This window comes from Leopardus geoffroyi, chromosome B4 (assembly GCF_018350155.1).
Source record: "Leopardus geoffroyi isolate Oge1 chromosome B4, O.geoffroyi_Oge1_pat1.0, whole genome shotgun sequence".
Classification (NCBI taxonomy): Eukaryota; Metazoa; Chordata; class Mammalia; order Carnivora; family Felidae; genus Leopardus; species Leopardus geoffroyi.
The window spans coordinates 40,817,996-40,830,667 of NC_059341.1; the positions used below are offsets into that span (position 1 = coordinate 40,817,996).

Below are 12,672 nucleotides of genomic sequence, written 5' to 3' on the forward strand. Positions count from 1 at the left end.
TACCCTGGTAGCTGCCCTCCCCATGGGACAGCAGAGGGAGGCCGGGAGAGGGGTCTAAGCTCTCATGCCTGTGTGGCTCAGAACCCCAAGTCAGTGTCGGCTTCTCCCCTTTTTCATTCCTTACGGTCTCCATTTCAGCATGGGGAAGGTGGGCAGGCAGAATCGTACTGGGAAGTTAATTCTTACTTCCCCCATGGTCCACACGATTTATTGCTTCAATTCTTGGTTAACAATGCGTGAGTGCCATACTCTCTAGTTTCCTGTGTCTGCTAGAAAATTAACCCCGGACAGTGTTCCCCTTGTTTGTACAGATGGCAGTGGTGGGGTCTGACTCTGGCAGCTGTGGCCACAGCCCTTCCCCAGAAAATGTAAGTTCTCAAGTTCAAGTTCCCACAAGGCTCGATCAGTGTCAGGGCGTGGTGTTAAACACATCAACATCTGAACACATGTTCCCTACTTGGGAGCAGAGCTTCAGAAAGTTCAGAGCTCACCCTGAGGACTCCTTCTCACCTCCCCAAAGGCCAGTTCCCAGAGGTAATCCAAGTGAGAACCCAGGGTGCAGTGATAGTGTCTTCCCTCCCAACTACAAAAGCCCCATCCTGGGACCTTGGCTGTGGCCCCAAGGTGTCTATGTCACACTGAGGGGTCGGGGCTCTGAGTAAAAAGCAATTTGACTTCCATAGGTATCTGTTGTTGGACTAGATGTGACCTCCAGGGACAATAATGTGAGAAATAAGGGAGAGGATTCGTTTTCAAAAGTACCATATAAAAGTTGTATTGTCTAACAATGAGTTTACAACCTACTGGAAATACGTACAACTGACCCCCACAATGGAGTCCCAAACCCTTAGATACTTCACTTCCTAGGTCTTCCCCTCTTCACTTCTCAGGCTTATTTTTGCAGGCTTGGCAATGAGCATGCACCAAAGGAAACAGGGAGGAGGGACTGAAGGTCTCTGTGTCACCTCAGGGAATGAACATTTGTTCCTACCAGACTACTTTTTGCCCTTCATGTGCATAGGAGACATCCAGGTAAGGCTGTAACCTCTGTAGTACTCAAACCAATGAAGAATTGGGGGAGGGACTTCTGCTAGGAGATAAATTGTCTGTGTAGCTGCCCCGAGTGCTCCTGTCCGTCAGATACCCACTCTTGCAAGAAGGTTGATTAAAACCTCGCTTCTTTGTGCTCTGAGTCTCTGCGTCCCTCCTTTCATTGGGTCGATGGGCTTATTTCTAACAGTAAGAGACTATATCCTTCCACAAGACAGAAGAAACAAAAATACTTCGGTCTCTCAAGAAGTGTTTTCTGGGGAAGCAATGTAGTCTGTCCTTAAAGAGAGAGAAGCAAACTCTAGAAATAAAACAAAACAAGCACTCAACCTCTCAACCAGCATAGCAAGCTCTTCCCCAAACCTACGTCTCTGAAGAGGCCCCAGAAAACATCACTTCAAACACCAGAGAGTCTGTTTTACCAAATTTGGCAGTGCTCAGGGTCATTGGGGTTCAAGGTGATTTTCTTCCCTGAGGCCAAGCGACGACCAGCCACCTCACACACAGGACAGTCTTTGGGGTCGATGCAGGTCTGCAAAAGCTCATCCAGGATTTTCCCTGCATGACAAACCCCCCATTAGGAAAAAAACTCTCACCTTTCCCACAAGGAAGACTCGCTTTTAGCTAAAGGAGCCTCTACCAGAAGCTAGCTCTGCCGGCCTCCCTCAAGGGCCACCTCACCACTTAGAAAGCAACTCTCTTTCTTTGGGCCTGGTGTATCCCTCTGTAAGACTGGGAGGGGATATTCCTTCCCCCTAACTCACCACGCCCGAGCCTCAGGACAAATGAAATCTTATTTCCAAGGCTGTTTTCACTCCACCAAAGAATATATTTGATTACTCTAGATCTGTCCTATCCAATAGAGTGGCCAGTAACCACAGGCAGCTAGTAAAATTTCAATGTAAACCGACACTAAATAAAATTGAAACTTCAATTCCTCAGACACAGGAGCTACCTTTCCACAGAACTTTCCCACCATTCCAGAAAGTTCTATCAGAAAGTGCTCTCGATGGTAAGCCCATAAATAGGCAGACACAAGCACGGTATAGGAGCTGAACTTGACAAAAATCATAGCTGGCCTGGCTTGGATGAAAGAGCACCTGGAAGCAGAACCCAGGGTGGAAAGGACAGGGGGTGAAGCTGAGCACCACCAGGAAGCACCTTTCCTGAGAGCCCAGCCCCGCCCTCCAACCCTTCCCGACCCAGGACAGTTGACTTACCCGGAGGGCAGTGTGCATGGCAGCCTTCCACACACTGCACCGGGCACGCCAGTGGCTCAGGATGCTGGCATGTGATGGGACAGGCCGGGGCACAGCTGTTATAGCGCCACTCACACTCATACCCGTTCTCGTGGAGATTCCTCTCCTCGCAGCTCTGGGCTGTGTAGATAGAACATGAGCAGGCACCCTGTGCCACCCGAGGAGACGGGAGGGCACCAAAGGCCCCAAAGAGATGGTGGTGACACCCATGGTGGTGACGGCCCTGGGGGAAGTGATGACGCCGGTGGGGAACTAAGCAGCATGTGAGTCACCAGTATTAGAGGCTGCCCAGGTTTTAAAGCACCTAAGCCAGGAACCTAATGGTTCTGAATCTGTTCTCCATATAAAAACATTCAGCTGCTCCCACCCAAGGAAGACTCTCTCTAAATAATGTATGCATTGATCACTCACATTGGCAAATATAATAGCATCTAATTAAAGATATTGAATTTAATTAAAATATTGACTTCCTTCTTCTTTTCATCACTGTTTCATCTTCTCCCTCTTCTGGAATTTCTCTATATATTAATGCCTTCAATCACTGTCCCCTCTCCCTACTCACTCACATCAATGTCTTTTTTTTTTTTTTTTAAGTTTATTTCTTTTGAGAGAGAGAGAGAGAAAGAGTGAGCATGGGGGAGGGGAAAATAAAGAGAGGGAGATAGAATCCCAAGTAGGTGGCAAGATCATGACCTGAGCTGAAATCAAGAGTCAGATGCTCAACTGACTGAACCAACCAGGCATGCCCATCAATGTCTTAACTCCCTTCAACCCTCAGCCATCTGTCCCCATATAGGAGCTCTATGTTCTCTCCCACGAAGGAGTCCTCCCACACCCCACTTAGGGGTGCTAAAGTCTAGATCCATGAGGGATGGTGTCTGAGGGACATCAGGACTCACGACACAATGTGGCTGTCCTCCAGGCCACCACCTTGCCGTGCTGGGCACACACGTGGGCGTAGGCAGCAATGGTGTCACAGAAGCAGGCACAGTCCCCAATGGACTCACAGGAGCAAGTGTCGTAGATGCAAACATCCAGGAATGGGTCAGGGTCCACCTGCAAGGGAGTCTCAGGGTGGCCTAGGCCTGGGCAGAATTCAAGAACCCTGGCTCTTGGTCTGGGGGAAAATATTCTGGTGATCAGAGTAGGGCAACCGGGGCTCCAGGGTAGAAGGAGAAATGCTGGTCAGTGGCCCCAACAGGGAGTGGGTACAAAGGCATACAAATTCCTAGTCCTAATGTGGATTCCAACAAGAAAAGCTGAATAGAGGAGTATTGCTGGCCTTTCATAGGATGTGATATGCCTTAGAATTTTTCAGAACGTTCTCTTCAATCCATCTTCCCACATACCTGCTCAGCCAGCCAGCCATTCCCATAACCCACACTCAACCTCACAGGTATTAGCTGTTTCTCATAAACACATACATGCTGGTTGCCTTCTTCCTTTGCCTCAAAATGAAGGAAGGAACACATCAGGACTGCTCATGCTGCCTCACTGGGGCGCTGTGGGGCTATTCCGCTGGACTGTAGGACCGGACCGACCTGGGCCTCCCAGACTCTGCCCCGCAAGCTTCCCACTCACTACCCACATTAGATCTCAGTAACCCCTTCTCACCTTCCCTGCCCGCCCCCACACACTGCTGCACACACTGGCCTTTTCCAAGGTAGTTGTGGTAGGAATGAATTCAGACATTAAGCGCATCATTGTTTCCAACACATTCCAACAATCCTGATTCCCTGGCTGCCTCACTACCTTCCTTCCTCCAACCGAGATGCCCAGGGTGTCCACCCAACTAGCCAACCCTAGGTACTCTCTGAAGTATCTTCAGGAACTAAAAGTCACTGGATGGATAAAAGGATTGCTGAGACTGGTTTCATACATGTGGTGCTACAGAGCGCATGCGTGTGTACGTGGCTGTGTGCGTGCACGTATACATATATACACGTGTACCCACACAGACACCCACATACATGTGCACACAAGCTCTAAGACTGAGGCCAAAAGAGAAGCATTGTCAGATGCCCAGAAGAGCTCTGCCTTGCGTAGAAGAAAAATGGCTCACCAGGAACTGCTCTCCTCATACACTGTCCTTTATGCTTTCTGTTTCCCAGCCTGAAGCCGAGAAAGGGAGTAAAGAGGTGACTTGATAGAGACCAATTCAAAGCCTCCAAGGTGGTGTCCACAATTAGAAGCTCATGCTCCAAGTGCCCAAGCCACTCGGCCACCCTTAGCAGTCTTCTGCCTCCAATGACCCCACAGCCCTCACCAGCCTGTTGCAGTCCTGGAAAATATCACTGGTGAGGATCCTGCAGGAGGAATCCACCATTGTCTGCTTCATGACATTGCTGTGACAGGTAGCAGGGGATGAGTCCAGTGGTACCTGGGGAACAGGGCAAGAGGACACAGATGGACCAAAACACAGCCCAGAAGGATCCAAGAGACCCTCCTCTGGAGCCATGCCTCCACTGAAGTTCATACCACCCCCATCCACCCCACCCCCCTCCAACCCCCATAAAACTGATGGGGACGTTCCAGGAAGCACGCTTCTTGGGCTTGGTCCACACAGAGACCCCAGACATACTTTCCTGGTGTCGGCACACCGCGGGCTCACTTTCCAGGAATTCCCAAAGTCCACGGGATCTTCTTCCACTTGGAGGCTGCTGGTGGTGAAGTCATTGTTCTGGATGCCATCAAAATTCCCACATAGACCACACACTTTCTCCTAACAGACAAGATGAGATCATGAGCACTGTAAACCTCGGAGCAAACTCTCTGACTCAGGGAAAGGAGAGTTCCGGGCAGCAAAGAAGGTAGGTTCATCAGAAGAAGGAGAGGCTGGGAAAAGGACAGGGATGGAGACCCAGAAGCAGACCAGGATAATCAGCAAAGCCTTGTCCTTGCCAAGGTTTTTCCAGGCTTCCTCACATCCCCCATCTCCAAGTTAAACAGAGGTCATTCACAAAGAGAGACAACCTGCTCCAGTATAAACCATCACTCTCCCCAGCAGGCTGAGCAGAAAGAGGAGTCAGTTCAACATCACATCAATGAGAGTGTACAGATCCAAAGAGGGAACGTTCTAGTCATACTTTACTGTGGACAGTGTAATAATGCAAGCACATTATCTGGACAACTGCAGCCTGTCCAGAACAGGCCGGCTAGGATTCTGCTGTATGTCAAAAACCACCAGGGTTGACATAATATCTTATTTGTCTCTGTGTTCACCTATCATGTATACAACATGCAAGCATGGGCAGCTACGAGTCCTGAACAAGTGATTGCTGAATGAATGGAAACCATCACATAAAAACTATGTAAAGAACTAGAAATATCTAGCCTGGAAAACAAAGCGTATTATGCTCTTACAACATACTTAGAGCCCTGTCTTGAGATGTGACTTGCTCTCTTTTGTTTCAATACAGAGAATCTATTTGGTACAAGGATGAACTTACTGGGAAACATATAAGAAGAGTGTTCACAAAATTGGATGAAAGGCCTACTCATAGTAGGCCCCTCATAGTACGGCCCCTGCCCTTATTAACTACCATTCACTCCAGTCCCTCTTCTCCAGCCACACTGGCCTCATTGTTCAAATACCCCAAAGGCCATCCACTTGGGGCCTTTGAACATGCTATTCCAACAGCTTAAATTCTTTTGTCTGGATATTTACATGATTCACTCCCTCCCTTCCCTGAAGACTCTGCTCATGTTACCTTTTCAGACAGGTCTCATCAGACCAACCAATCTAAAATAATAGCCCCATTAGAATACAATCTCCACCAGGGTTGTGTCAGGCAACACCGTGCCCCCCCCTGCAAAGATGTCCATGCCCTAATCCACACATGGCAAAAGGAACTTTGTTGATGTGATTAGGTTAAGGATCTCATGATGGGAAGGTTGTCCTGGACAATCTAAGTAGGCCCAGTATAATCACAGGGTCTTACAAGGTGCACGGGAGGAGTCAGAGAAGGGTGAGCTGGCAGAAGCAGAGAGATATTGGAAGATGCTGTGCTGTTTGTTTTGAAGATGGAGGATGGGACCATGAGCCAAGGAATGCAAGCAGGCCCCAGAAGCTAGACAAGGCAAGGAAACGGATTCTCCCCTAAAGCCTCCAGGAGAATGCAGCCCTTCATACTTTTGACCTCCAGAACCCTCAGATAATAAATTTATGTTCCTGGGGTACCTGGGTGGCTCAGTCGGTTGAGCGTCTGACTTCTGCTCAGGTCGTGATCTCATGGTTTGTGGGTTCAAGCCCCACATCAGGCTTTGTGTTGGCAGAGCGGAGCCTGCTTTGGATTCTCTGTCTCCTTTTCTCTCTGCCCCTCCCCCACTTGCGTGCATGCTCACACTCTCTATCTCTCTCTGTCATAAGTAAATAAACATTAAATTTAAAAATAAAATAAATTTATGTTGTTGTTTTAAATTACTAAGTTTGGTAATTTGTTATAGCAGCAATAGGAAACTAAGACAAGGGTTTACATACACACACACACACACACACACACACATATTCCCATGTACACACATACGCATATACATACACATATTCATACCCATATTTATATACATACGTGCATATACATATGTAATTTTTTCCCTGCTGTAGCCACAGTGCCTAGAACAGGGCTTGATACATAATAGGGCTTAGTAAGGATTTGTTGAATAAATGAATGAGTGAATTGTTACTGTGTTCAGGAAGTAGAGTGAGCACCACAGGAAATAAGGGCAGTGCAGCCTCACTTCAGTACAGCCGAAATGAATGGTGCTGTCAGAGATGCTACTGAGGCTAAATTAGCCACCAGAGTAGACAGAGTACTTGTCCCACCCTTGCCGGTTAGAAAAACAAAGTCCAAACAAACTGTTGGAACCTGGACACAAACGGCGTAACTTTCTCTAAACTAGGCTGTCAGCAGTTCTACAAATAGCTCTCAGAATGTACTGGTCTATGGTTCAAATGGCAAGGCAACACCCCAGAATGTTTCACAGTGTTTTAACAATATGGCGCGTGATCAGTATGCCTCTTTAGGTCAAGAAACCATAAGAAAAGCTATTGCCTCATCTTTCACTTCCTTCTTTGGGGGATATAAACTGCATGCCTAGCAAGGCCATTCAAGGAATGGTTTGCTGGGTTGGGGCCAGCCACAGTCCTTCCTACATGCAGCTGGTTTCCGGAAACAGCCAAGGCTGACTCTACACCTTGAATCAATGGTCTTATTTGTCTGGGAAAGGAGGCCAGACGAGATGACCAGCCACTTTCCCCTGTGGCAGTGGGCAGGGCCAGTGGGCTGCTGCTCAGAAAGCTGAGAAAGGTGCAAACAGCAAGTCACAGACAAGACGAAGAGGAAGCAGAGAAGAGCCACTAACCTGGTATGTCTGCTTCAGAGCCACGGAGATGCTCAGGCGGTGGTCCCAGATCACAGAGAGGGCCTTGCCCAGCAGCAGAATGACATAGTGACCAGACTCCACCACTTCAAAGTGGGTCTCATCCATCATGGGCTTCATCACATTCACCTGAAGGATGACAAAGCACGAGAAGAGGGAGTGAAGGGCAGACATGAGAGACCCCCTCCACCCCACACCCCTGCCTGTCTCCAGAACTACAAGTCATTTGCCCCACCTGGTCAGAGCATGCCCCTTTGGGGCCCACACCCTGCCTGGATGTTTCTGCATCAGTCTTGCCTATCACTGGCCAAGAATCCTATGACTCAGGGATCATAGCAGAGATGGCAGCAAAATCGTAATTATAAGATCAAAAATACAATGAAACCTACCAGTGGGAGATATCCATCACCTCACAAAAATAATTTTTTATACTTGATCATTAAATGCACGAGGTCTCCTAATCAGGTTTTAACATGGCAATGATTTTAGGGGTGCCTGGGTGGCTCAGTCGGTTGAGCGTCTGACTTCCGCTCAGGTCGTGATCTCATGATTTGTGAGTTCGAGCCCCGTGTTAGGCTCTGCTGACAGCTCCGAGCCTGGAGCCTGCTTCAGATTCTGTGTCTCCCTTTCTCTTTCTCCCCCTCCCCACTCGCACTCTGTCTCTCTCTCTCAAAAATAAACATTAAAAATTTTTTAAAAAACCATGGCAATGATTTTAAATATCGCTAAGCAATTCATTTAAAAATCTATCCGTTTATATAAATGAGCACTAGACTCTCCCCTTTCCTTCCCCCATCTCTTGCTCCCCAGAGTCCCCGTCATCAGGAGTCAGCTGACCGAGAACAGAGAGACTGAAAAGCTCAGCGATGGTGGCAGGAATCATGGATTTCAGTTTCCAGAAAGACTCCAACCTGGACCCCAGACTTGGCAGAACTGTTGCCTGTGCGAGCCCTCAGAGCCCAGCTCAGCGTGCTTGGCTGACTATCTAATTCATAAAACTGAAGTAGTTGCAAAGCACCTGTCACCCTTTGCCAAGGTTCTCCTTCGTGACACACACGTGCAGAGCTAATCATAAGTGCTCACCTCCTATTCGACATCACCATTGTCATCTGTCCTTTGACACAGAGTTGACACTGCTGACCCACAGCCAGTAATGGGGAATTCACTCCCCATCTCCTGGTATCGGTGCATGTTCCCAAGAAGTAAGGGATGCGGGCTGAGACCATGGAATAAAATGATGATACCAGGACAGGTTTGAGCCCAGGCCCTGTTCTCCCTAGTACAAGACATTCAGACCAACAGAAGTAAAACTGTGGTCTCCAGGCTACCTGGAGCTCCAGATGCAGATTCTGGGGTCCCCCTCAGACCTATGAGAATCTCAGGGTGGACCCCGGGATCAGGATCTTAAATCAGATGACAGGTGGTTCTTCTGTACTCTTCTGAGAACCACTTCATAAACTCTTAGTATACAAGGACTAAATATGTTCACTGCTCTTTTGAACTCTTTTGAAAAGATTTTATCTGAAAAGAACTGAAAAACATACAGTAAAAATCCCCAAAACATCATTACTTCCCAAAATAAATGTTTAGGTGTGTGTAAATATAATATATATCTATATATTTTAGTGCATATATGATAGATATGTATATATATTATATGTACATGTGTGCATATATATTATATATGTATACATATATGTATTGTGTAGTAATGATACCCACGTATATCATATGACAGATATGTATATATGTATACATTATGTATATGTGTGTATGTGTGCGTGTGTATATATGATGTGTATGCATATGATATGTGTATACATGATCTTTATGTCTATACACTACATATGTGTGTGCATATGCACATATATAGGTACATATGTGTATACATTAGTATATGTGTACATGTGTGTATGTGTGGTGTGTGTATATATATTCCTATCTATATATTTCATAACTATATACACACACATACATATATATATGAAAGGGAAAGGCCTCCTGCCCTCCAATCTCCACCCCACCCTCCTGATTCTTCCTGCACTTTTGTGGATACAGTCCCACATTTATGTCCACTCACATATCTGAACTTTATTTTACTAAAATGGGATCGTGTTATCCATGGTCACCTGCAACTTGTTCTTCTCATAGAATATATGAAGGTCAGACGATACGGCTCTGCCTCATGCTCACTGTACGATATTCTGTCACACAAGTTCTAAACAGCGCTTGATACATGGTCTCAATCAGCTGACAGAAGAACAGAGGGGTGTGAGCGTAGAGGGGATGAGGCTGGCACTCACCTCCCCATCAAACAGTTCGATCTCGCCTCCTCCCACCAGGATGGTGATCCGCTTCTTGCATTTCACGGATGGGTAGCTGCACCCCTCATTCGCCACCAGGATCCGGAAGGTGCCAGGGTTACTGCCACAGTAATCCTGGGGAAAGGGAGAGAAATATTATCCCTGCTACCTCTCCCCAGATCAGAATATTGGCATCTCACCATCTCAGACCATCGAAGGATATGTGTTAAAGGATGTTACCGTGTCCATGCATGGGCGTGTGTGAGACAGAGAGAGAGGGAATGAGAGAGGGAGAGAGAATGACTTTAGGGGGAGAAGGGACAGGTGTGTCATCTTCAGCCATTACCTATGAACCAGGTCAGTGAGGACAAGGTAGAGAAGCAGGGAGAGGGGGAGGGGAGAGGGAGAAGTGGCACGTGACATGCTTTGCTGAACACATCAGCCTAAATACCCCTACCTAGAACCTGTTAGTGCTTAGTCTCACCCAGCTAACTAGGACAGTTTGACCACATGGCACTTTGTAGCTCTAAATTCTAGCTGAATCCCTCTGGACTGCCGGCCCAGAAACGTAACCAGAGGTCGTCTGACACAGCTCCACGGATGCTAAGCTACCACCTCTGGCTGGGAATAGAGGATGACGGAGTGCTGGTCCTTGCCGGCAATTTCATAGAAAATTAACAAAAAGGGGACACACTTCTAGCAAATACCTCCCCATGGTGGCTATAGCTGTGGTATGGTAGGAGAAAAAAAAAGACAGAAAAACTAGGTGTGAGCCTTGCTCTGCCAGTTATTGGATACACTGAGCAAGTCACTTACCTCTCTGACACGCCCGTACACACACACAGACACAGACACACACAATCAGCCCCTCTAAAACACAGGATCAGCCAACTTAGTGGGGATTGTTAGGTTAAATGGATCTATGTTGAGTCAATGGGATGGTGAAGGACAAAAGAGGGAACAAAGGTACAGGTGCTTTATAAATGGTTCTTGTCACCAGCTGAGATTTTGCTAAAAAGAGTTAAGTCTTGATGATACCTCCCAAAGAAGGGAGAAAGGGGAGGATCTGGGACAACGTATCAGAAGGAGACAACAGAACTGGCTGTGATGCCAGACAAGCAACCTACAAAGGGGGACAATTTGAAAGGGACACTAAAACTGGCCCGCTTGGGAAAGCTCTGCCTGGACAGGGAAAGCCGGGGAGCAGTGGATCTGACCAGCTGCTTCTCATTGCACGGAATCAGTCTAGTCGTGTTTTCTGGATGCTCACTTGCATTTGATACTGGCTGGGTGGTTGAATGCCAGAGATGGTGTCACCTCATCTTTTGTTACCAAGGTTGGGAGGCAGATAATCAAAAGACGAGCTGCTATATGTAATCTGTAGGAACGCTCCAGAGGGGGATACACCCCAGGTTCCTAAGTGTCAGTAAAACCATGTTATCATGTGCATGCCCTATCTCTCTAGCACACTGCATGCCTCTCTGGGGCCAGACTGGGTCATGGGAGGTAGGAGGCTCCATTAGTTGGTGCCACTGCTCACTCCAAGCATGCCCTGTGCACAGCCTCTCGGTGCTGCTGCTCGTTCTGCCCCACTCCCAGCATGCTCTACAGGTACCCTCACTGCCTGACTCACGGGCCCTGCAGTTCTGTCTCTGAGGCTGAGGCTCCTACCAGTTTGTGGTCCTCCCTTCAGACCACGCCAAGTCCCTACTCCTCTTCCTGAGAATGGAGACAGTGAGACCACATTTGTTTAAAGCTTCACAGAGTCGAGCTGTGTCATCCCTCATGAGAAAAGCACTTATACCTCCTTGCTTACTCACTTTGGTGTCAACCAGCAAAAGAAGTTGACAGGAATCCACCCAGTGGGGAGAGAAAGGCAGAGAGGCCGGTGCCCTCACTCACCACCTAGAATTTCCTGGGCAGTATGACTTTTCTGTGATGCCCTTTCTGAATTGCACTAGGTTAGAAATGGAAATGGTAGAGAACGCAATAGGATCATAGGGTGGGAAGCCAACTCCAGGGATCACTCCAACCAGCCCCCTGTTCTGGGCCGCCCACCAGGGCACTGGTGGTGAGGGTGAGAGGGGCTCGATCCAGCCTGGGATCCCACCCTCCCCACTGCACATCCTGATCGAGGCTGTGCCTGCCAAAAAGAACAGATGTGTTTTTCTAATTCCATTTTGGTACTACCTTAGGCTGGTGGTAGCCTTGCCCCCACACCACTCCCAGTCAACAAATGAGCTTCTGCCCTATTCTTGTACGTCTCCATGTAAGCTGAAGGAAGATGGGCCACGGCTCTGGGTTTCAGGCACTTCTTTTAGGGGCTGGAAAATTGCTCCAGTGGAAACCAGCCCCAGAGCTGTTTCTACAGACAGAACAGTAGAATCTGATCTGGAAACCCCCAAAGGGCAGTCAGCATCTCCCAGTGCCTCCTGGAGACAGACAGCAGGCCCTCCCTCCCTCGCTCTCACCTGCACCAGAACATACTGGCACTCTCCAGGGAACAGATATTTGAGCCCGTCGAAGGTGAGGTAGTGCACCATGCCGATGGCAGAGCACGTGGCGTCACACACATGGTCCGTGCAGTTCCACTTCCGGTCCCGACAGACACTAGGAATAATAATGGCCAGGAAGACCAGTGGGTACTGTGGTGTGAGGGGCCCTTCGGAATGAAAGACAAT

The 12,672-nt window shown here is 48.1% G+C and overlaps 1 protein-coding gene across 2 annotated transcripts in view; it reads right to left on the reverse strand.

Moving 5' to 3' along the window:
* VWF (von Willebrand factor) overlaps positions 1 to 12,672 on the reverse strand; it is a 137,752-nt gene that overhangs the window by 48,117 nt on the left and 76,963 nt on the right. For both annotated transcript variants that reach the window (XM_045466410.1, XM_045466411.1), the window contains exons 20-27: positions 12,463 to 12,601; positions 9,992 to 10,126; positions 7,671 to 7,817; positions 4,891 to 5,031; positions 4,576 to 4,689; positions 3,209 to 3,365; positions 2,271 to 2,429; positions 1,473 to 1,608 (exon numbers count right to left, since the gene is read on the reverse strand). In XM_045466410.1, the coding sequence (XP_045322366.1) occupies positions 1,473 to 1,608; positions 2,271 to 2,429; positions 3,209 to 3,365; positions 4,576 to 4,689; positions 4,891 to 5,031; positions 7,671 to 7,817; positions 9,992 to 10,126; positions 12,463 to 12,601 (1,128 nt within the window). The remainder of the gene's footprint in view (positions 1 to 1,472; positions 1,609 to 2,270; positions 2,430 to 3,208; positions 3,366 to 4,575; positions 4,690 to 4,890; positions 5,032 to 7,670; positions 7,818 to 9,991; positions 10,127 to 12,462; positions 12,602 to 12,672) is intronic.